The 25,294-nt window shown below is 40.1% G+C and overlaps 1 protein-coding gene across 1 annotated transcript in view; it reads left to right on the forward strand.

The window, feature by feature from the left end:
* Nucleotides 1–25,294, forward strand: part of LOC124416957 (ALK tyrosine kinase receptor-like) — a 251,107-nt gene that overhangs the window by 195,479 nt on the left and 30,334 nt on the right. Inside the window, exon 6 of the mRNA XM_046939073.1 lies at nucleotides 24,125–24,256. Coding sequence (XP_046795029.1) covers nucleotides 24,125–24,256 — 132 coding nt within the window. The remainder of the gene's footprint in view (nucleotides 1–24,124; nucleotides 24,257–25,294) is intronic.

Genomic DNA, 25,294 nt, shown 5'->3' on the forward strand with positions numbered 1-25,294 from the left:
ATCCCCTTGTCATGACACGCAGCTAATATAGATGTTAATAATTCATATTTTGTGTAGTTTTTAAATAAGTTAAACTCAGTAAAAATTGTAAGATGTTTGCAGAAAATTTATGAGGCAACTAAATTATGAATTACTTGCTTAGTTGTAATTACAGGACCCGTCCTTCCAGGGGGAACCCAACATGTAATTTTCTTTGGTTTGGAGTTCCACCACTGCTCAGAATAGTAAACAAAACAATGAGCACAGTCAATATGGGTCCATTGTTATAAAAACTGAAAAGCAGACATTAAATAAAGTAGTGCTTCATTTCATAAGTAACTATCTCTGTTTGAGCCTCAAGACTAACATTTATTATAATGGCCAACCTGTACCATCTGCATCAATTACATGGATAGTGCAACTGAGTGCACCATCAGCAAGTTTGCCAATGATACTGAGTGATGCAGTTGATACAGTAGAAGGAAGGGATGCCATCCAAAGTGACCTGGACAGGCTTGAGAAATGGGCCCATGAGAACGTAATGAGGTTTAGCAAGGCCAAGTGCAGGGTGTTGCACTTTTGGGTTGAGGCAATTGCAAATATGCGTACAGACTGGAAGAAGAACTCATTGAAAGCAGCCCTGCGGGGAAGGACTTGGAGGTGCTGGTGGACAGAAAGCTTGACATAAGGCATCAGTGTGCACTTGCAAGTGGTATCCTGGGCTGCATCAGAAGATGAGTGGTCAGCAGGGAGAGGGAGGTGATTGTCCACCTATACTCTGCCCTTGTGAGGCCCCCTGATGGAGTACTCTGTCCATGCACGGGTCTCCATCATGAGAAAGATGAGGAGCTGTTGGAGATGGTTTAGAGGAGGGTCATAAGGATGATCAGAGGGCTGGAGCACCTCTCCAATGAAGAAAGACTGAGGGAGCTGGAGTTCCTCATCCTGGAGAAGAGAAGGCTCTGAGGAGACCTCACTGTGGCCTTCAAGAACTTGAAGGGAGCTTATAGGCAGGAAAGAGACCAAATTGTACACAGTCTGATGATAGCGATAGGACAAGGGGGAATGGCTTTAAACTAAAAGAGGGACGATTTAGATCAGATTTTGGAAGGAAATTTTTTACTTGGAGTGGTGAGGCACTGGCACAGGCTGCCCAGAGAAGCTGTGGGTACCTCATCCCTGGGGATGTTCAAGGCCAGGTTGGATGGAGCCCTGGACAATCTGAGAGGTGGTCTGTGGCAGCCCTGCCCACAGCAGGGAGTTGGAACTGGATGGGATTTAATGTCCCTTCCGGTATGAGCTGTTCTGTGATTCCATAATACTAACGTGACCTACCCAGATCATTTTTGTGAAACTGGAGGAGAGCCTTTGCTGTTTGTGCTGTAGTTAAGGAACTCAACAAGACAGAGAATAGATCCAGAATAAAATGAAGTCGATGGGAATTATTCCATGTGTTTGACTTAAGTCCTGAGTATCCCTCATTTTTTAAAGAAATTTCTTCCCCCATTCACCTCTTCCCCCACATAAGGGAGATTATTCTGACTTCAGGCTATGTACAGAAAACACCTCTGGCCTGGTAGCATTTTAGTCCTTTAGGGATCTCATGTTGGAGGAAAAATAGTGGTTTATAGTGTAGTGGCTGTAGTGAAGTTAAATCATTTGAAGTTAATTCCAAAGTGATAATTAGTTCACTAGTGGGTTTGTGCCCATTTAAGTAAAATAGTGTGAAGCACTTTTTATGGGCCTTATCTTTGGTTTCATTTTTGTATTTTCACCTTTTTGAAATTCAGTTATAGTATTTAGGATCTAATATAGATCTAGGATATAGTATCTAGGAATAAAAAATAAAGCAATTTAAGTCTTACTCTGCCTTTTCTAGGAGCAATATTATACTAGTAGAGTAGATTCTGACAGTAATGAATCAGTGATTACACATTTCTGTTGCTGACTGCGAGTACCTACTTATTGTAGAACCACATTTAGACAGTTATGATTAAGTAATTTAGTGTATTTAAAACATCACTTTACCTGCCAAAGAGAGGAAGATGAACTTGAATATCTAAAGGATTTAATTTTCATAGGTCAGTCATGCCACCATGTTGGCAAATGAGACATAGGGTTCTGTTGTTTTACTTGGTAATCCTGATTATGTATTTCTTTTTCCAAGATGAGAAAGAAGGTATAAAGAAATGTTTTAAATGGTGTCAAAATGCTCATAAAACAGGTATTTAAAATTGATGTGCTCATATAGAAGGTCAGAAGAATCTGCCACAGAAAGACTGAATGTGAGTGTTTCTCACACAGAATTACTGTCTTAACCAGAGTGGGCAGGTTCCACTAATTCAGAATGTTAAGTGATTTGAGTTAGGAAACAAAATTGAGAAATCTCAACCTGCAAAATTCAGATCTTTAATTATCTGAAGAGAAGGGGCTGTTCTTATGAGGTACTGGGAGCTGCTTGAGAGATGCTGTAAATCCGTCAGTGCCTCCTGCAAATGTTGGCAGTTGTGGTTACTAAGTACTTTTTAACACCTTGAAGAATTGGCCAATACATTATCTTTTTAATGATGTATATGATTTTTATCCTGACCTTCTCCCTTAATTAAGGCTTATTTCAACAGAGGAGCCATTGATTCAGTGAAGGAAAATGAACTCTGTAATCTGCTTTCCCCAAATTGAACTTTTTTTTATTACTATTAATTGTTGCCACTTAGTTCTTGTGATGTTTTAATTGCTTGGATTTATTGAAACAATCATAGGATTCACAGTACTCACCTGAGAAATTAGGACAATTATGATTTATGGATGAGCCAATGATTTTAAAACACTGTTACTCCAGATTCAAAGATTTCTGCGAGCCAATCTATTGTGTAAGTAGATTACAGTCTATTTTTCCCTTTCTCTAATAAACTCCTTTATTTTCAAAGGACTACTAGGTTGTAACACAGGGCATGCAGAATCTTGATTTTTGCATAAAGTCAAGGGTAGGTTTGCGTAGGTGTTTTGTTTTAAATGGATTTATGAAAATTTCTGCCAGCTATAGAATCATTGAATGCTTTGGGTTGGAATGATGTAGTTCCAATCCCCCTGTACTAGGCAGGGACACCTTCATCTAGACCAGGTTGCTCAAAGCCCTATCCAGCCTGGCCTTGAACACCTCCAGAGTGGGGGCATTCTCAACTTTGCTGGGGAACCTGTTCCAGTGTCTCATCACCTTCATAGTAAAGAATTTCTTCCTAATATCCAGTCTAAATCTACCCTCTTCCAGTTAAAAATCAGTTCCCCTTATATCTGTCACTACCTGCCCTTACAAAAAAATCCCTCCCCAGCTTTCCTGTAGGCCCTCTTCAGCTACTGGAAGACTGCTCTAAAGTCCCCTCTGTAGCCTTCTTTTCTCTAGACTGAAGAGCCCCAACTCTCTCAGCCTGTCCTCATAGGGTAGGTGCTCCAGCCCTCTGATCATCTTCATGGCCCTCCTCTTGGACCTGCTCCAACAGCTCCACGCCCTTCTTGAGTACTCCAGAACTGGACGCAGTACTACAGGGGGAGTCTCACAAGAGCAGAGCAGAAAGGCAGAATCATCTCCCTCAACCTGCTGGTCATGCTTCTCTTGATGCAACCCAGGACGCGGTTGGCCTTCTGGTCTGCGCGTGCACATTGCTGGCTCATGTTGAGTCTTTCGTCAACCGACACTCTTAAATCCTTCTCCTCAGAGCTGCTCTCAAGCCATCCTCTGCCTAGTCTATATTTGTGCTTGGGATAGCCCTGACCCACGTGCAGGATCTTGCACTTGGCCTTGTTGAACTTTGTGAGGTTGGCATGGGCCCACGTCTCAAGCCTCTTCAGGTCCCTCTGGGTGGCATCCCTTCCCTCTAGTATGTCAACTGCTTCACTCAGCTTGGTGTCATCTTCAAACTTGCTGAGGGTGCACTCGATCCCTATTGTCCAAGTTGCCTACAAAGATGTTAAATAGCACCAATCTCTGAGGAATGTCACTCATCACTGGTCTCCACTTGGACACTGAGCCATTGATCGCAACTCTGAGTGTGACTATCCAGCCAATCTCTTATCCAGCAAGCAATTCATCCATCAAATTCATTTTTCTCTAGTTTAGTGATAGAGATACTGTGTTGGACAACATCAAGTGCTTTGCACTAATCCAGGTAGATGATATCAGTTGTTCTTTGTTTATCCACTATCATAGTAACTCCATCATAAAAGACCACTAAGTTTGTCAGGCACAATTTGCCCATGGTGAAGCCATCTTGGTTACCACCAGTCAGCTCATCTTTATTTTTCATGTGCCTTCAGGAGGATCTGCTCCGTGATCTTGCCAGGCACAGAAGCGAGACTGGCTGGCCTGCAGTTTCCTGGATTTTCTAGGAAAGGTTATGGTTTGATCAGGATTCTTGAAGATGGCTGCACAACTTGATTCATGTTAGTGAAGAATTACAGTGTTCTTTGAGAAGAGATGATCAGCAGCAGGGAGATTTAGGAAGTTGGAACAGGATAGAGATGATCAGGTAAGAAGGAGTTGAACTAAGTAAGCAAAAGAATAAGCAAGATGGGAAGAAGTGAGGAAGGGAAAGCTGGTTATAAACCAGTAATGCTAAAAACAAATGACACACTGTCAGGCAGGAAGAACTGGTCTAGATGGTGGAAATGATTAAAGGTTTGACCAGTTCGAAAGTGGGAAAAACAATCCAATTAATTAGTAGAGCAGTCAAATTTGATCAGTTAGTCAACCAGACTGAACTAACTAGGTAGATAATATGTTAAACAGGGAGAGAAACCAAGTGAGACTGAGGGAGATTCAGCAAACTGTGAAAATTGATTAAATGCAAAAAAAAAAAAATTAATCAACATTTAAAATGATGATATGCAGAGATAAATGCATGGGGTGTTCAGGTGGAAGCTAGTTTTTTTCCGTGGCGCTCTGGAGGCATTGGTGAACGAAATTATTTTTGGAAGTGAAGAACAAGAATGAGAAGATGATGGGACAAGGAGAAAAGATTGTTTCTGTGTGTGGTACCAGACTGTAGAAGACAAGATCATGTCAGCAACAGGAACCTTATTTTTAAAGGCCTGCATGAGTATCACGTGCCAATGCTGAATTCTAAGGTACCACTGCTCTGTAGTGATGCAGTGCAGATATAGAATTGAGGAACAAGGTAACTCCTCTCCTTTCTGTACTACAGTGAAATATTCTTTAGAGTTTGGCTCAGGGCACTTCTACACCTCAGGGTTCATCTTCTGAAGTATTTGTATTCAGCCTGTTTTCTCTGTCTGCAAGGTCTCGTTACTTATCTGCCCCAGTCTTGTTAAAAAAAGCCTACCTGGGTCTTCTCTTGTCTTGTTCAGAACCTTTTTCTTTCTGCCTCACGGAGTCCTGCTTGCTTTGTGCAGCTGTTCTATTTCTGCATGGGTTACTTTAGCCAGCTTTCTTAGCAAACCAATTGCTGCACCATGCCACAGCAATGCTGTTCAATAGTTTGGGACTGTGTCTAGTGTGGGAGAGATGTGACACACTGGCGTTAGCAGTGATTGATACAGTGAAGCAGGTACTCTGGGTTAGAACAACTGAAGCTAAAAAGCCCTGTCCTTGTAATTCCAAATCAAATTTATAACATGTAACTAGAAATACCAGCTGACGGAAAAAAGACGATGCAACAGGTGATTTTTTTCTTGAAAATTTAACGATCTGTAATTGGGGACTGAAGTTTTCTGAAGAGGACTGTGTGCCCCTTCATCAAAGGAGACTTCTTTATGCTGTATTTGGAAACTCACAACCAGTAGCTGCACATCAGAATCTGGGTCAGTTCATTAAATTCACGCGTTGTGATCCTTTGCTTTGAAGTAATGGAAAAAGTTGGGGAAAGAGAGAACTTTCAAAAGCTGCTAAGTGACTTAGGAGCACAAATTAATGGGAACTATGCTCCTTAGTCCCCCAGGAGTTTTCAAAAATCCCATCATTATTGAATTGCACTGAGGCATGCCTTCCACCTGTGAGGATGAGAAAGGAAAGACTGTGCGCCATGGAGGCAGTTTCAAGGAGTATCTCTGTAAATGAAGCATACATTGCTTTTATGAATTGAGCCTTTGAAAGCCCTGGTACTAAGGCATATTGATCGAGAGGTCGCACACAGATGGCGAGATCTTAAATTACCAGTTAGGTTTTATTACATAAAAGAAATTTGAAGAACACTTCCCCTCCTGCTTTAAAGAAGTGCCAACTGAAGTGCAGAAGTTTTGTACCACTGGGAGGTTGCAAGCACTTAAATGAATCAGCTGGATTCTGGGTCTCATTCCAGGCTGAAGTGTATCGTCTATGGGGCATGACTGATGGAGTAGCAGCAAATTTGTAAGCAAAACAAGAGTTTTGGAAACGTTTTCCAGACGTACAAGGAAATGTAATGTAGTCAGCTCTTACAGAGGGATTTGTCACGTTGTTCCAAAAATGATGTAAATGTTGGATTTTTAATTTGTTATAAATCCAAACAAAGCAACTATTATGATACCTTAAAACTTTGAAGGTAAGAGGCAAATGATCCATTTTTGTGAGATAATAGATAATAATAGATTGTGGCACGCTGGGATCTGAGCTGGTTTGATTTTTTTTTTTTGTTAGCCACAATCTGAAGTAGATGATTTTGCTTAGATTACAGCACTGAATATTCTGTGCACTTAAGCCTGAATTATGAACTATGTACTGAATTTTTAAGATGTCACTTAGAGCTGTATGCAACACCTATGTAAGTTCAGCATGGTGGTATATGGTACAAAAAAGAATGAATATGAAACCAAAGAAATTTTAATGTTTCTGTAATACTCTCAATGTTTGTGTTAACTTACAGCGTGTACTATTGACTCTTTATGCACCTCATGCAATAACAGTGTATTTATGAAAATAAGTTAATACTAAGGAAACCAAAATAAAGAAAGAACCACCACTCTAAGTTCAGAAACACTAAATGTAAAGTGTTGGCAATAGCGTTAAGTCATCAGGCACTTCCATGGTACACATCAGTAACAAAACAGAAGTGACTAGAATGTCTAAAGAAATGCCAAGTGGCTTAGACAGCTAAGCAGCTGAAGTACTTGTTGCATGTCAGCTATTTCGTGAAGTAAAGAAAGTGATGTGAGTAACTCTGAAGTTAATTGGGTAGACCTCCTGTTAGTGAAAGTTGTTAAGAAGATTGCTCATTGGTCATTGCTGGAGCTTTGATTGCATTGGTTGAAGGTCTGCGCCTGCGTGTTTATCATAGCTTCTGAGGAAAAGGAGAAACCTAAGAGATTTGATAGGAGCAATGCTGTTTTGGATTTCAGTCTTGTTGTCATTGCTTGTTTCTTCACAGCCAATGGGAGAGTTTGGTTTACATTATAGCTGGCATTGTTTCTGCTGGTAAAGGAGGCTAGAGCTGATGCTTAGTGTTTGTAGTTATATGTATACCTGTAAAGTTAAATTTTTAAAAAGTTAGATTGCAAAGTACATTTTGTACCAAGTGTATTTTCTGAAAGTATAGATTGCAACTAATCAAGACAAATGAGAAATCCAAAATAATAGTTTCTGTGGCGTGTTATAAAAATGTTCTACTTCAGTACATATTTAATCTGCTCTTTGCTCAGAGCACTTTAGTGTGGTCCTCCCCACTTACACTGTTTGTCTTCAGTTTTCCTCTAATTTTATCTTACCAGCATCTCCAACTTGCTCTGCTCCCAAGTGAAATCAAGCAATTTCTCTCATTTGGGCAAGCCTATTCCTTTATTTTTGCCTTCAGTCATAAAACATTCCTGCCTATCTAATCTCATCATGCAACTGTTAGGGCAATTATTACTCCATCATAAACGTACATTATAGCATGTAGTCTTCATCTTATTTGTTGATTTGTAGGACGTCATCTGGTTTGTGGCTTCATGTAGCTCACCATAAATTATAATAAATGTACATCTACTTGCTGCTTCTGTTACTAGCAGTTACAGTTATCAGCAGTATCTTAAGAATAATAGCAGCCAGAACATTCTCTAGTTCGTATTATTTTTCAGCATTAGAAGTAAAGAGTACATTCCTTTCCCGTACCAGTAGGGTAATTATCATGTCATGACCAGGCAGGATGCCACCAAATGAAAGTCAGTTTTGCAAGTTTACTCTTCTTACATTGCAAACCTACAGTGATACTGGTCTGCCAGTGCTACAGAGGAGTTTATTACTATTCCTTCTATTCCTACTGCTGCGCCTTCTCAGACCAGTACTCACAGGTGTCTCCAGTCAGTGTGTGACACTGAGATTGTAAATACCTTAGTGCAAACAGAAAGCCAAGTTGCAATAGATGAGTAAGGATGAGCAAAGCCCTTTGGCAAGAGACACGGTGAGTGAGTAGTAGATAAGTCAACACCTGGGGTGGAATCAGGTGGGTGGAAATGAAAGCTATTTTAAATGGCCCTTCCATTGATCTTAGAAATGAGAGTGAAGCAGTGAACAGAATCAGGCCATTAGTAGCAGTAATAATAACCAACAATTTACTGGAGCATCTGTAACAAGTCTAAGTAGAAGTACTTGGCTGATGAAACAGGAAAGCGTAGCCTTGCTGTCGGCTTTGAGTTTTTAGTTAATGCTAGGCATTGCTTAAGCTGTAACTGTGGTATAATTGAGAGCTGCCACTGGGGACTCCTCTTTAGAAAATTGCACTCATTTTGAAAGTTACTCGGGCAGAGAGGCTGGTCATGGCAGAGCTTCATTATATGTTTCAGGAATCTTGTGCTTGTGTGAGTTTTGTACAGTACCAAGTGTTCATAAAGAATGCATAGAAAAAGCAATGAATTTGTCCCCCCAGCCTTTGGAGGGTTTTTTGGCCTAAATTTAGTTATGTTGGCTGCTTTGAACAAAGGCCAGAAAATATTTTCAGTGGAGACCAAAAAGTGCTCTCCTTGACTCCCATTTGCAAAGCTTATTCCCCAGCAGTTCAGTGTGACTTTCAGTCTAGACCGTAACTGTATGGTCAGGGATTGAAGATAAACCAGCCATCTAATTCATAACATCACAGGATTCAATCTCCCTATGCAAGATTTAGTTCAGCCATTCAGATGCTTTGTTGTATTATGTTAGACAAGATGGTATTCATCTTTTGTGACTTCAGCTATCTGAAAGTTAGGTGTCATGTCAAAGCTAGTCTCTCGGGTCCGTCTATAATCAACAGGGAGAAAAAGAGGCACTTCAGAGAGCAATTCATTCTACCTTTAGCATCATAGCATCATCAGTGTCAGAAAAGGTACAGTGCTTTGTTTGAAGAATTGTAGCCTGGAATTTCTAACAGAACTCCTAACAGAACACCGATTCCTCACTTTTGAATGAATTGTGTCAGGTAATGAATCTTTAACAAGTGGATTTTCCTCAAAGCTCACTGCTTAGTGTGCTAGATAGATCTTTTTATAGTAATTATTTTGCAGTAGTTTATTCAAAGTCTCTTACGATAGACCTGAAAAAGCTAAATGGCTGTTGTGTGCAGGACTATCAGTGCTATCCAGGAATACTGTGTAATACTGGCATTACTAATAAAAGCATTGGCAAGATGCTTCCAGTCATAGATTCCTGGGAAGCCTGTGTAGATTAGGAATATAAAGCCAGAAATCAAACTTGGGCTTTTAACTGTGATACTGTTTATAGATATTTTATGAATGGGTCTGGAAGAGCAGGTATATTTCTGAGCAGAACAGTCATGCAGAAGAGCATGCAGATACAGAAGCAGCTTGTCGTAAGTAAATGGCTTCAAGCTGCACCAGGGAAGGTTCAGGCTGGATGTTAGGAAATACTGCTTCTCTGAAAGGGTGGTCAGGCACTGGAATGGGCTGCCCAGAGAGGTGGTGGAGTCACTGACCCTGGAGGTGTTCAACGAGCGTTTGGATGTTGTGTTGAGGGACATGGTTTAGCGGGGAACCGTTGGTGAAGGGCGAAGGGTTGGACTGGATGATCCTGTGGGTCTTTTCCAACCTTAGCGATTCTATGGTTCTTGGTAGAACCAGTGCCACACCAAAAGTCTTCTGATGGAGTCCTGTAGATCATACTGCTTCTCTGTATCCACATAAAATCATTGACATAGAAGCTTTGATGTTTGTTCACCGCATTCCTTTATGAGAGACCTCGCACTGAAGGGTGTTTGAAAAATCTACCTAAATTGAGTTGCATTTGGACACTGGGTCGCTTGCTGCCCACAGAGTGGTAATAGAAGATCCACATAATTTTTTTTCAATCACTCCTTTACCACTAGATGCAGTTCCCTCTCTTGCACTATCTTGCTTGTTTTTATTACCCTTGTGAATGACTGTGTCACTTCTGCTTAAGCAGAAGTGGTAACTCAACCCCTTAATAAAGGCTTAAATGTTACTTCTAAACGAGGTTAAGATCTGTATTATGTGAAGCATTTGCCTTGAACCATAATCCATCTTACTACTTCATGAATATCTGGTTACACTCAGGAATTAGTCATTTCAAATCCATTTCTTTGAGATCACCAAGTTCTAGCCTAAATTTCAACTGACAGGATATCTTTGCATAATGTACCATTAGGAATCATGTCAGGGAATTAATAGTCCATTGCATTTGTATTATCAATGTGCCTACTTTATTAGGAAAATCTGAAACAAAAACTTCTGGATATAAAATTGTAGCAAGTTCCTGTGTTCATTTATTTGTATGCTCATTATGTTTTCATAGTTTTAAATACTCTCTGAGAAAGCTCCTGTGATTTCCTATAGATGCCTTTTTTTATCTCCATATTTGATTTAAGGAAAGGCCCCTCTTGTGCATTTCTTGTGTGGAGACAGAATTTCCTCTGGATGTGAGGATAATTTAAGCTGTTTGGTGGTGTTGTTTTTTGCCAGTCTTATAGTTGTAGAAACAGATATGAGCTGAGGATCTCGAATGAAGACCAAGCTTTGCTAACAAATCTTCTCAAAGCCCTTAAGGTAATGACAGTTAGAAGTCTGATGTTCCTCAGTATGCTCTCTTTTAAAAATAAAGGAAAAGAAAAATACTCCTCCCTAAATTGCCTTGAATGGAATAATAACAATAATGTTACATATTAGAACTATTTCGCATAATAGAATGGTATCTTTGCAATAGTGACACAGCCACTGAGGTGCTTGAGCCACTGCCTTGGGGCAGCACTGTCTTGTGGCCTTGCTCTTCTAGTCCTTAAGCAAGCAACAAGTGTGTAAAACATAAATGCTGCTCAGAGAGCTGCTGCCATGTGGAGATTGGACAGGTTAACATAACATCATTGAGTTGGTAAGAGCTGTTGTTCTGGACTCCACTGTCTGAAATAAGTTAGGGAGTATTTGCACATGGCGCTTCCCTTGGGGGCAGAAAGGAAAGCAGTCCTTAATAGATGGAGGCAATAATCTGTCCTGCCAGCACAGCTGGAGGTGTGTGTCTGCCTGTAACCAAAGGGACTTATCTGTACCACAGGTACAGGTAACTCCAAGTTCTTGTTACAGTCAAGTTTAACTCATTAGCATTGATAAAGATGAGCTGAAGTGCTGTTGCTAAAGCCAGAACCTTGCATTGCTTGAGATCTGTAGAGGGAAGTATCTTCACCTCATGAATTTGTGACTATGTATTTGGAAGAAGTTGGGGTCTGTTGACTGAGCATCTGTAGAATACTGAGAAGGGACTCTGCCTTGCTTCCAGTAGTTGGGCCAAGTATTTGTTATGGATTTCAGGCTGCTTCTGTGACATTCCTTCCTGCGATTTCTTCAAGCAGCAGATCTGCATTGTACAAAGTATCAAAGCAGAGCTTGGAGATGGGAGTCTTTGAGAGCATCTTTTTAGATAAATATGTCACATTTATAAAGCATCCCTCTGCCTTCAAATACATGTCCACTAAAAAGCTTGGATTCAGACTCAGTGCTGGTAGGTTTCTATTACACTTTTCCACCACAATAAAAAGCAATTTTCACTTGAAGTTTGGAAATTTGAGTAGTTATATTAGTACCAGACAACTCCACTGATAATCTGGAAGTCATTCTGCTCTGAAACTGGAAGTCTCTGTTGATAATCTCATCTTAAGACTGTAATAGACACTCAGTGCTTCACCTACAGAAAATTTAATGACTTAGCATCAAAAATTGACACCGCCTATATATATTGCTGAGTTGAAGTTAGTGATTTACATCATTGCATGTAAGATTTGTTATTACCCAATTTACTGCATTAATCAGTGAATGCCAGACTAGTTTGCAGATTGCATGTAGATCACTTTAATCTGTCACCTTAATTGTCAGTGAAATTTTTAATGTTGAGTTTTGCATTAACTGTTTTACATACTGGTACTCAGTGAAAAAGCAATAGCAGCATCATATGCCCTCAGTGCTCATGTGAAGTGGTGTGAAGCTTCACATCAGTGGTCATTTTTCACGACTGTGCAAATTTGAGGTTCCTGGTAATACCTGTATTTTGCTAGTATTTGCATTTTTAATATTTGCCAAATGGAGAGAATGTTTTCAGTTATGTCAGTGCTAACCTAGTTAACATAGATAAAAATAATAATAATAATTGTCTCAGTGGGTGCAGTGTCTGAATGATTAGATTTCAGGGGACAGGCCGAGCTCTAATGACCCAGGGCTTCCTCAGGCAGATGCTGTGGTAGCATGTGGTGATGATTCCAGCAGATCTGTCATCCTCAGGACTTGTGAATAGCATTCAGTGATACGCTCAGTACAGCCTTCCACTTGAGAGCCTCCGTATGTTACAAAACGGGTAGGCAGCACCTCTGTCTTTATTCTAGGTTTGTTAAAAAGGAGAAGAAACTGTTCAAATTTCTGGTAAAATTTACTAAGTGTTTTGACTGAAAAATTAGAAGTGATGAGAAAAGCTATAAATTTTAATACATCTTCCTTTAAAAAAAGTTGAAAATGTGTTAAAAATCACAGATGAAAGATTTAATATCCAAAATGAAGCAAATTTTGAGCATTTCTAAAAATGAAACTAAGCAATTTTTTTTTTTTCAGGTCAAGGAAAATCTTTTGAACTAATGCTTAGAAAACATTTCCCTTTTTCAAAGGTCATTTTCATTTTAGATAAGCTCTTAAAAATGAGATGTTCTTCTGTGCAAGAAAAAGTACACTGTTTCACATAGCTCTACTTCTAAACAATAAGGAGATCGTGTAATCCCAACAAGATGTACTTCTTTCTGGCGCAGGCAATGAAGTGGAAGCTTGAGGAAGTGAAGAGACGTGCCCAAGGTCATAGCCTAAGAGCCAGTTTAAGAGTAATAATGGTCAGATTCTGTATCTGATAGGCAGTATTTTTGAAGGTTGTTGGCTAGCAATTCAAGGCTCCTACACACCCAAGTAGAGTGGTAGTTTGAAATACTCCCCCCCCCCCCCCCAAAAAAAAAGATGTTGGATTGCTGTGTTTTGACTGTGTTGAGTGCAGTTCTTGGTTATTTGATTCTTTCTTTCCTTTTCTTGAGTATTGTAAAAAGAATGCTAGGCTTTTTATTTCTGAGGATATGTTCCATCGATGAAGTGAGAACTTAGTCATGATCTGCCTGTAAGAAGCTTAATGACTGCTGTAATACACCTTTCAACTGACAAAGACTAAGTTGTCCATAGACCTTCCCAGCAGAATTGTCATTGGATTAAAGTGGAGAAAGCGCTAAGATGGAAGTAGGATGAATGAGTTCTTGCAGCATGGAGAAAAATGTCAGCTGCTACTGCTGGTACTGAAGCTTCTTCACATGTAGAGGGCTGTTAATCTGGATTTGCCACCTGTTTTTGCCAACTCTTAGCTTGCTTAGTTTTCCTACTCTTCTGCTGAAAATCTTAGCCATAAAGACCTGGCTGCCATGAATGCAGGGGCCTCTGACCTTCTTGACTGTGTTACTGCCTGTGGGGCAGTGGATCATTGATTTTTATCCATTTCAGAAGGTAGAGTAAGGCTCTTCTATCATCTTTGTGATAACAGAGACAGACCGTTTAAAATTGTATTACTCACTAAAAAGCAGTGGTAATTACATGTCAAATGGAAAGAAGAGCATTGTAGAAGTAGGGTTGAGAGCCTTTACTGTAATTACTACTGCATAAGAGTCCCGTTGCTGTTCACCAAGAAATCCTTGCTATGGGGGCGTGGCATTTTTTTTCCTCACTTAAGTGCAGATTCCAGAGCAGTTGACTTTGTTGTTGTTATTTCGCTGAACTTTGAATGCAGATTCCCTATGTGAGAAAAGTTATGTCCTAGTGCTGTAGTGATGTGAATAATTGTATGGTGACATTCATTATAACTGCCTCCACATCCTACTAAGGGAGGGCCCCAGGAGGGCTGGAAGTCAGGTATTTTAACTGTTCTCTTTGTAAATATACACATGCCACACACACACACATGCATATATAGATGTATTGGGTGTGTAACACCTTTTCACTCAGTATAATTTAAGTCACCACAGAGGGGACTATGTGCAGCTGAAGATGGATGTTCAGAACAAACTGTGGACCAAAGCAAAAACAGGAAGAATTTGTGTCCCCTGAGATGATTGACCTCATGAAGACAGCCGCTGCTCAGAAGTAACACTTAATGAAACGCATACAAAAATTACTATTAACCACTATTGGGTCTTTTAAATTGATACTTCAAGACCAAACTATTTTTTAAGTTTAGACACGTGTAAAATACCTTTTAGGTCTCACTTAGTCAACTTCATGACCAAAAGAAAGTTTGAGAAATGTATGAATAGCTCTCAGTTCTCAGTAGTTGTGTGAAATCCTATGAGAGTTCTTTAATTGCAGTTTATTTATTGAAGGACAAAGATCTTAAAGAAAACCTAGAGTCATAGAGCCAGAAGACATGTTCTATCTACTTGATCTTTGCACACAGCAGTTATATTATTAAAATTCATGTTACTGTATTAAAAAGTAAATAAAAAAAAGCTCTTTTTACAATGCTTAATATTTGCCTATCTTTTTCACCTTGGCTAGCAACCTACAGGCATCTCATCCTTAGGGCACAGTAATTCTGAGTAATAGTATTGGTCAACTCTTACCACTCTCTCTGCACCTTAGTATGTGTTTCGGAAACAACTCTTGCATGGAAAGCATTAACCAAAGTGCATTTCAGTATGCCACAAGGCAGTAGGGAGAGTGCCTGAAAACCCAGGTGGTTGTCTTGAAATTGCAATGTTATCTCTTGTGTTTTTTCACTGATGTCTTCAGTGTGTATTGCTTACATCGAGCCAGTCACTGCATTATTCTCTGACATCTGTGGGTCATTTTGTTCTTGTTTTTCTATAATCTTTCCCTATTCATAAGTCTTCCACATGTTTATGGGTTAGCAGATAGCCTCTGGCAGAGCCATAGATTCCAGAAAGGAGTTCTTCTCCAGGCTCTGTTTGATGTCCAATGCCACTGACCTTCAACAGCTTTGCTCCTGGGATAATTTCACTGAAGTTTAGCAAGGCTTGAAGCACAGCCTTAGCACATAAGAGTAAGGAACTGCTTCTTCTCCATCCCCTTGGACTGGTTTCAAAGCACTGAACTGTAGGCAGTCTTCAGTGCGTTCAACTGGAAAAGTCACCAATGAGTCATAACATCCACCAACATACTGATGTTCAAGGACATGTTGAGGTAGGATAACACTGCACTGATGTCCTCTTACTTGCATAGAACTGAAAGCTGGATTGCCCTATTCACATTAGGTCCCCCTCTTGGGAAATCTGTAATGAGTGGACAACGTTAATGCTCTCCCTCACAGCAAGTGGTTGTGTGCAATTACATTTTCCTTATACTTTGAGTTTTTGAGCTATTGCTTGTCTGATTTTGAACAAAGTGGAAATTATCTCCTTGACAACAATTTGCTGCACTTGTACAATTGCAGAGTCAGAGGGGTTGGCACACTGAAGAGTGGCGTGACATAAAACTTTCTTTCCTGGCAAGCTTCTGCTTCTACCTGTAGTAATTATTGATTTCCTATTATGGAGCCCCCGCTTTGCACAGAAGAGCATTTGGCTGTGATATTGGTGTGCATCAGTGCACCCTGCTGAAAGAAAACACATAAGCATGTTTGTGATTGTGTAGATTTGCAATATTCCACTCGTCTCCCCCAGCAACTGGTCTGCAGTAAAGCTATAAACCTTAATTTAATACTGCTGACAGCAAGAGGAGAGGTGGTACTTCCAACAGTTATAGAAGTAAAATTACATTTTAGAAATGAAAAATATTTCTTTTTAAATCTAAAGTGATGTTTGAACACAGCAAGTGTCATCATACTTCTATGTGTTTTTCACGACAAGGAAGACGGTTGTACCTGTTTACCTCTTTAGCAGTGCCTTAGAGATTGCTGAGATGTGACTGTTGCAGAGTTCAGTTCTTGATGATCCAAGCAGTATTCTTCACTCTCTTGTTTCTTTTGCTTTTTCTTGGATTTGGGAAATTTCAGTGCAACAGCTAGAGGCTGGAGTGGGAATCAGTCTGGTTTTTGCACTTCCCAGCCTCATTTCATTATTTGAAACTGGTTACTGCATGCCTTAGTTTCATCATCTTTAAAATTTTACTAATGTTTTACTCGATGTAGTGCTTTGGAAAACAAATCTACGATTGGGTTGTGCCTGGAACTGGGGATCTCAACGGGCAAAGATAATCCTTAATAATTCAAGTGAATTTGAACCTAGACTTCTGGGAAGAAAAATGTGAAACTTTACACATGTTTACTACCTAATTAGCTCAAAACCCCAAAAGGTGTGCACTATTCTTGTGTCCTATTTCAGTAGCTCATTTTATCTCAAAGCAGTTCTGTGCCTGATGTTGAGAGTAGAGCAGTGTTAAATCTGCTGCTACTGTCTACAAATAAACTTTGAGATCTTAACCACCTCATGATTCTGTCAGAGTCCATCACCTGTGGTGAGCAGCATTGATCTTCCACTGAGCTAGCCATCAGTGCAGCAGCATTTCCCACAGGGAAGGAACTCTTGGCTGATAGGAGCTGGTGTCTGAGCCCATTCAGATCCAGACAGGTCTGATGGGAATGGCAGAGCTAATGGGAGAAGTTGTACTTTGTTATTTTCCATCTCCAAGGTTTGTATTTTATAAAATTCACAGAAAATCACAGGAAATATTTTAGTGGTTTTTTTTTCTTTTTTGAGTTTTCTTGTTGCTTTTATTGGTGTTTTTTTGTTGTTTGTTTGTTTACCACTTGCTCACCGTTAGAGTAATCGCTGTTTTTAGGAGAGGGATGAAAGCTGGATTGTTGGCTTTTTTTCAATCTCACGAAGATACAATGGAAGCTTATGGAAAAAAAGGGAATCAAAAAGCAAATATGGTCTGATAGTGAAGCACTGACAACACAAACAAAAGAAATGATATTTGGGATTTCAAAACAAATTATCCCATTACATTGTTGGAAGTCTGGACATTGATATTAAAGGAAGAAAACTTTAAAGATCTGCTGCGTGAGTTATATTTATAAAAATATCCAGTGACTTTGTGTACACAGTGTTTCACAGGTATTTGCAAACAAGGATTAATTTTCTATCTTTTTTGGCCACTTTCAACTTTGTAGGTACTCCTGAATATGTTGCATGCTGGAAAATGATGCTTTCTTTATGAAATCCTGTGCTGCTTCTCTTTACTTCTTTTTAGTGTTTTGATGTGCTGTTGAAGTTGTTCGTTGGAAAGCAAATCAGAGGAAGAAATATTTACATTACTGTGAACCCCAACAAAACAACAGCTATGTTTTGTGCAAGATTAATAGGAAAAAATATTATGATGTTGTTTTTTATACTCAGTAATTATTTGCTGTCTCGGGAGCAATGGAGATAAATATCGGACCCTCAGTCAAGTTCCCTAATTAAAAAAAACAAGGAAGTGTGAAATACAGCTAACTTGGCATTCCGTATTAGTTCTAAAGAAGCTGGTTGTTGCTGTAGCCTTAGGAAGGCTACATCACATAATCAGTAATGTGGGAAATTCATGCAGTTAGAAGTTAAGAAAAGTAACTTTACCTGATCAAAAGCATTTCCAAGAGAATGCAGAGGACATGTATGAGCCAGCATCCTACTGGAATGTGGCGCTGAGTAAGTGCCTGCTCTTAGGGTGTGCTTTTAAGCTCTCTTTGGTGTAAGCAATCATATTGACATTAGGCAAGGGAAAGGAGCAGGCAATTTAAGCACTGAGTACTAAACATAACAATCCCACTTTAACAGCAGTGTGGAGTGTGTTAGAGCTGAGCTGGTTGAATTATTGACATGAGTAGCTTTGCACTTAAGTTTCCTGACAAAAGGCATTATCTTTGTCTGAATTTGAGTGTTTTCAGATTTCTTGGTTTTATGACATTTAGGAACATATTGCAATCTCCAGAGTCAGTATTTCCAACCCAGAACTATTGCGAAGTTTTTGTTCCCTGAGAAAGTTTGGCATTTTTATTTTAGGGCAGAGTACATTCTGAAATGTTAGATTTCGTGTGCAATGAAAATTCTGTTTTCTACATGGCTCTGACAGGCAAACCTTAGTGTAGCTCTCCGTGGGAGCTGTGCCCCTGCAGCATGCAGGATGGGTGGTGCTCACTCAGTGGGAGCTATTCAGTATTTTTTTGGCCTGTCTTCATCATGTGTATGGCCCTGTTCATTTTGTTCTGTAAATTACTCAAATTGCACCCCAAAGACAGTAAATAATTTCCTTTCAGGTTTTCTCAAGGTCCTGCTACCGTAACATCTTAGTTCTTTGCAAGTGTTAATGAACCTCACAGAGCTCCTGTAATGAGTTTGTCCCATTTTAAAGATAGGAAGTGAAATGCAAAGATTAAAGTCAATTTACGCAACTGGAAAGATGGGCAAGCTTTCAGGCATATGAACATTGGCTGTTCTTTTTGCCTGTAACAGGCAATGTAATAAAAAGAAATCACCTCTCCATATAAATGTGGCTTCAGTTGCATCCTTAGACAACAGCAGCAACAGTAATGATGCTGTAGTGAAGATTAAAGTTAGAAATTATGAAGTGTTGACTAATTTTGGCTGCTTGGCTTGAGAAATCTGGAATCCAATCTTTTGTTGAAGCGTTTTTTTAGGATGTTGTATCTTCTAAGCATGTATCTCTCTGGTCTCATTTGCATCTGTGACTGCTTGTATTTTCTGCAGGTCTGAATACAGGTGTCCTGGGGTTGGGTACCTGGAACATGAGGGCAGTCTAGCTGACTCTAGGAATTGCAATTTATGTGTCTGCCATATATCATGTTGGATTTCAAAGGCCATTTACCAAGGATGGCTTCAGTTTCCTTAAACATGAGCCCTTCTTTCTCTTTCTTACCACCTTTATTTTACATCTACCAACTCCTCGAGTAGTGGAATTAGGGGTATTATAGTCTCAGTATCAGTGAGGAATTTACTTTGTCCTGTAATAAGGCTATCCTCAGCACCAGGACAGGATGTCTGCCCTACTTATAAGGCTGATGGCTTGGAGATGAGCAATGAGAAAATGATGTGCCCATGAGGAATGGACAATTCATAGCAAAATCAATGATCAACCCCCCCCTCCAAATTCTCACTATCCTTTTATTGTAGCTAAGCAACACTTTTTCTTTGTTCCCTGCAACCGTCAAGTCCCCAAGTATTCTTTTTTTCAAATATCTCTGATATCAGGGCCTGAAACTCCAACCAAAGGAGTAGCAAATGAAATTTCAAAGTTAACGGTGAGCACTTCTCTCAAGTAAGCAATAACAATAATGTTCTACAATCCATGGTTTTCAGTTGCATTTCATAGCTAGAAGGAGGAACATGGAACTACAGCACTAGCACGTGGAACTATTTTTAAAGAGAGATAATTATCATAGAATCATAGAATAGTTTGGATGGGAAGGGACCTTTAAGGTGATGTAGTTCCATCCCCTGCTACAGGCAGGGACACCTCCCTCTAGACCAGGTTGCTCACAGCCCCGTCCAGCCTGGCATTGAATGCCTCCAGGGTGGGGGCATTCACAGCCTCTCTGGGCAACCTGTTGCAGTGTCTCACCACCCTCACAGTAAAGGATTTCTTCCTAATATCTAGTCTAGATCTACCTTCTTCCTGTTTAAAGCCATTTATTTCACAGGAAAGTTCTATTTTTTGAAGGGTAGCATGTGTGGTGAGATAAGCAGAGTTCCATATGTGGGTATTTCTTACTACTTATTTGCATTTAGAAATGGAATTTTTCACCTTATACATATACAGGGTCTTGCCCTGAGAACTACCAGAACCAGAGCTCAGCTGTGTCTGGCTGGGTTCCTTTCAAGTTAGCCAAGTGAGCCCCTTTTGTTGATGGAAACCGCACAAGGGTGCAGGTTCATCCCAAATTGTTGCAAGGTCTGTTCTTCTGTTTTACAAGGCACAAGTGACAGTTGTTTCACCACAAGCAAGGAAATGTCCCACTAGTCTGCCTTGTTTCTCTGTGCACTGAGTGGGAGTGCTTTACCTGACTGTGTTGGTCCCAGAAGCTTTTAGTAGCATTGAAAATTACGGCCTGAGAGGTTCCATGTAACACTTGAAGGTATAAGTATATTCAGCTTGATTGATCCCGCATGCTAATTAGTAGTGCAGCCAGTTTGCAAGATAAGGGAGATCTTTGTGAACAACTGTAAGAATTTCAGTTTTCTCTCCCACTTTTACGTGTGGTGGCAGTCAGTTGAAGGTTCCTATTTTGCAGTGATCTGTTGAGCAACCATCACGAGCAAATGTCACGTTTAGCCACGTTCCTCAGGGACCGATTTGCCAGAACTTGCCAACACATTTTGATTTCTCTGCTGATCAAGGAGGAATGGAGGAGAGAAGAGGCAGCCCGATCCAGAGCAACATCTGCTGCAGAGTAAATTACGTCCCCCCTTGGCCTCACAATCTGAGTTATTTATCCTGCGTTAGACTAAGCCATGTCATTTTTGCCTTTCATGCTGATCATGCTGCACAGAAACTAAAAGTAAGTCAAGAGCCCAGACTTATCATTTCTTTCCCAGGTCTGGTACTGGATTGGAACGTTTCCAGTTCTGGACTGTGGTCAGAAGCAGGGCACGTGAGGTCCTCAAGGAGTTGTTTGTTTCTCCTTTCGATTTAGAGCCTGAAATACCATTTATTTAATGTTGCTGCTTAAATAATGATTTGTAAGGCTCTAAGCCAGCCATGGTACAGCTTAATGACTGCTGTAATTTATGGATGCCCCTGACTACATACATAAACATTGCTGTAAATATAAAGGATGTCTCCCACAAATTTTCCTTTGATACTCGTTTGATACAATTCATTTTCCTCTCCTTGAACATCTTCTGTATATGAGTTGAGACCTCCTGATTTAGTGATGAAGGTCCTTCTGGCTCCACAGGCCTGAAAAGCTAGGGGCTGGGAAATGAAAAATCAGATCAAATGTCTGTTACAAAATATTTTAATTGAAAATTAAGTTTCCTTGAACTTAGACACAGACATCTCTATAAAGTGGCTTAGTAAAAGGGTCACTTGTATTTGGGCTTTTTTTTGATTAGCTGTTTGTCTTATGAGTTAATCTTCAGTTCATTTTGCTTTTGTGTGCATTGTAAGCAAATGGAGAAAGGAAATGGGAGACAGGAAAACATCGTGCACCGCCACAGAGCCCAGCCACTCCTTCAGCTGCAGCTTTGCTATTTGTGATCTCTAAGCTATACCAGGAGCATGTATATGTGCATCTGATGCAAATTCTAGCCAATTCAAGTGCCATCTCTGCAGAGATGAATAAGCATGCAAATCTGCTGTTTTGTTTTGGAGAACAAGCTCCTGGAATTGCTTAATGTCTAGTTGTAACTGATGGCTTTTAATACTGCAGTCAGTTGACTTCAAGAGATTTGTGATTTTTTTTGGCTACAACAAAGACATCTGGGAAGATAGTAGGTGCTCTTGAATGCCTTGGTTCCATTAAAATTAGTGTTAATGCACTCGTGCTTGGAAAAATGAGTGCCGTTACAAAGTTGTAATGAATTGAGTGAACAGAACAACTCCATTGCCTACAACAGCCTCCACTCTGGATGTCTGCTTGTGACCTTGAAATGCAACAGTTTCTGGGCTAAAATAATAATAATAATGCTGAAGAGATTGCAGATAAACCAGATGGGATACGACAACTGGTAATAAATGCGGGAGTTTCTTCATAAGCATACATGGGGTATTTCAAAGAAACAAAAATACTTGTGAATTTAACTAGGACTTCAGTGTTTTTAATAATGTATTGATATTTCTAACTTAATGGAAGTTCTCTGCTTAAGTTTTCATTGGCTGGTATGTGAGGCAACATGGTGTTCCCTGGGTTTGGTGCATACCCCAGGGAGAAAGGATCATTTACTAAGGTACCGGAGCCACTTCTTATAGCTTTGTGAGCATCTAGTTGCACACTGAGACTGGTTTGAGGCAAGCAAAGAGCTTTGCTTCTAACATAGGAAGGTCTCTTGACAGCGTCTCAAAGAGTGCATTTCTGCAAAGAGCATTGCAAGGGCAAGGAGGGTATCTTCTCCTTGCCATAAAGCCTTATAAAGGGACCCACAGAAACTGTCAGCAGCCAGCTGAGTTGTGTTGGTCTATTTTTTTTCTGCAAAGCTCTCCTGTGTAGTCATGCCTTGACCCTGACTGAAATACGAGGGCAGTGTGCAGCTTGAACGCAGCAAGCCAGAATGACTCTAAGGCAGTCAAAAAAAATTGAGCTGACAGTAACGCAGATCACCCTTTTCAGGAGCCTGGGTCCTCTATTAAAAAGGTTTGACGTGTATTCACCCAATTCCTGAATTGATTTCCACCATAAAATAAGCTTGAAGAGAAGTAGTGGTTGTTTTCCTACATGCTTCATTAATTTTAATTTTGGCAGGCAATATAAATAAAAGTATCAAGTGCACAGCTAATTGAATCACCAATGATTCCCAGCTCCCTGTAGTACCAGAGAACATGATGTAGCTGCTCTGTTTAGCAAGCATGGATGAGTTAGGCAAACAATGGCTCACTCTGCCCAGAGGCTTTGGTTTAATCTTTAGTACTTACCCATTTAATATGAGACACGACAGGAGTTTTTGCACTGGAGTATTCACAGTACAGGCCTCTTTATCCTCATAGACTTGTCTGTGCAGACAGTCAGGAAGGTTTCAGTGCATTGGGTCTACACCTGGATTTTTGTGGAATGGACTCTTGTACTTAGCAAGCTTGGCCTCCTCCATATGTAGTGACTGAAGGCTGTTTCTGAGCTAAATCCTACTTTCCATACATGACCATTAAAAATGAAGGAGTCTAACCAATCCTTGTCCCGTGTATCTTAGTCCCAGTAAAAGGATTCAGATTGAGAGAAGTCTTACTACACTCATCACATTGAATGGTCTCCAACTACTCAACTGACAGGGAAATCAAGTGCCTCCAGAGGACTGTGCCAAGAGACGAGTTCTCCAGATCATTTCTGAGTGGACGGTACGGACTTCTAATAGTAGTTTTCAGTGACTGCATGTCACAAGTGTTGGCTCCATTTCATGTTGCTAGCTGCCTTTTGCTGCTTGGCACAGGGAAAATGAATTGGTGATCTTTGTATCTTAATAGATGTAGACAGCAGCAGGACTCTCTGATTCATGGGGAGTGGAGTACAGAAGCAGAAGGAGATCTAGAAGAGAAAGAAAACTAACAAGAGAGGTCAAACTGGTTTCTTTCTTTCAGAAAGGATATGAGGATATGATGCATCCAAGTCATAGGTAATACGTGTTAACAGGAGAGTGTGATGAAAGTTTGTGTTCTTTCCAGGCAATGTAGACATGTTATTCCTGAACTAGAGAGAGAGCACGTCAGTCTTCAGGACCATCATTCTAGCAGCAATTCGCACACAATTAAAAATCTATCATGCATACCATGTTATTCTTGATAAGTACCACAAGAGCAGATTGTAGGATTTCAACCCTCTTTTCAAGGTTCAAAGCTGCCTTCCAAGTGAAAATGACAGACATGCCTGGGAATCTCAGTTCTGCATTAGGTAGACTATTTGGTGTTTGGGAAGATCTGGTAAAACAAAATAAAATAACTACTGTATCAGGTAACTATTGGACGGAGGGATGTTTATAGCATCTTTCTCCCTTTCATTGTTATCCGTGGCTGTGTTGGATGGGAGGAAGGCAATTCAGTAACCTGAAGTGGATTTTATTTTCTTTTTCTCTAGGAGCTGCTTCTGTCTCAAAAATGGCTCTGGAAGGTTCCTTCAGCTGCTGGAATGGCACATCAATCAGGCTGGGCCAGGCGTGTGACTTCATCAGAGACTGCACTGAAGGAGAGGACGAGGGAGCAATGTGCAGTGAGTAAATTCAAACCCCCAGGCTGTCCTCCTTTTTGTTCTGGAAGATGGAAACTGAGCAGCTCCTTCTAAAAGCATAAGTTGTTTTGAATTTTAATGCCTGAGACTACTGTAGTAATGAATTCAGTAGTGCCAAAAGACCAACGTCCTCCGTTACACATGCACTTTCTCTGGATATCAGCCTAGAGTGGACTGTTTGATGTTTCTGTACTAGCCTTCGTTAGTTCTGCAGCAGGTTTTTAAGATGTTCTCAGCACCTCATCTAACAAAATCCTGATTAAAAATGCAAAGAAAGTATAGCTTAAATAGCTAGATGCTTTACAGAATTATGAAATGTGTGGTTTGTTAGTGCTTTTAATCAAAATGTGGTACAGCATGTGGCAGAAGGCGGAAGAAGGAGAGGAATTCTAAGGTATGGAATGTGAGTGGAGCCAGCAGCTTGTCTTAGACCAACTGCTATTCTTGTGTCATTGTTAATTACTCTCGTCTGTCCTTTCTTTAGCAGTCTTCAGTGCCTGATCTTTGTCAGTCTGTAGATCAGGAGTTAGATAGCAATCTGAGTTTTCTGGAAACTTTCTATGCCTAAATATTTCTCTAATTGTGTCACTTTAGATATTTTATGGCATTTCTTTAAGCATCTTAAATACCTCCATTGTGTTTCCCTTTGTCAGTCTACAAATATTGAGGAGTAGTGGTTAGTTATATCTGCCAATAGATCTAACCTATGAACTCTTGTTGACAGGGCTGGCTTAGTATCCAAAATTGCATTCCCTACCCAAAATACCTGCACTGCCAAAAGCCTTTGGAATAGAAGTGACAATTATTCTCAGTTTAGTTTTCACGTGTGACAGCTAGAGCAGGGGTCAACCTTGGTGAAGTAATTCAAACAAACTGTGGATATGGGTGACATCTAGCCTAAAAGACCTTTTAGCATAAACTTAACACAGCGGTGATACACAACTCCTAGCCAATTTCACACTTGTTCTTTGCTGCTAACAAAAAAATAAAGGAACAGATAGTATTGGTGTGGAGAACAGT

The sequence above is a fragment of the Gallus gallus genome, chromosome 3 (assembly GCF_016699485.2).
Source record: "Gallus gallus isolate bGalGal1 chromosome 3, bGalGal1.mat.broiler.GRCg7b, whole genome shotgun sequence".
In the NCBI taxonomy this organism is placed as follows: domain Eukaryota; kingdom Metazoa; phylum Chordata; class Aves; order Galliformes; family Phasianidae; genus Gallus; species Gallus gallus.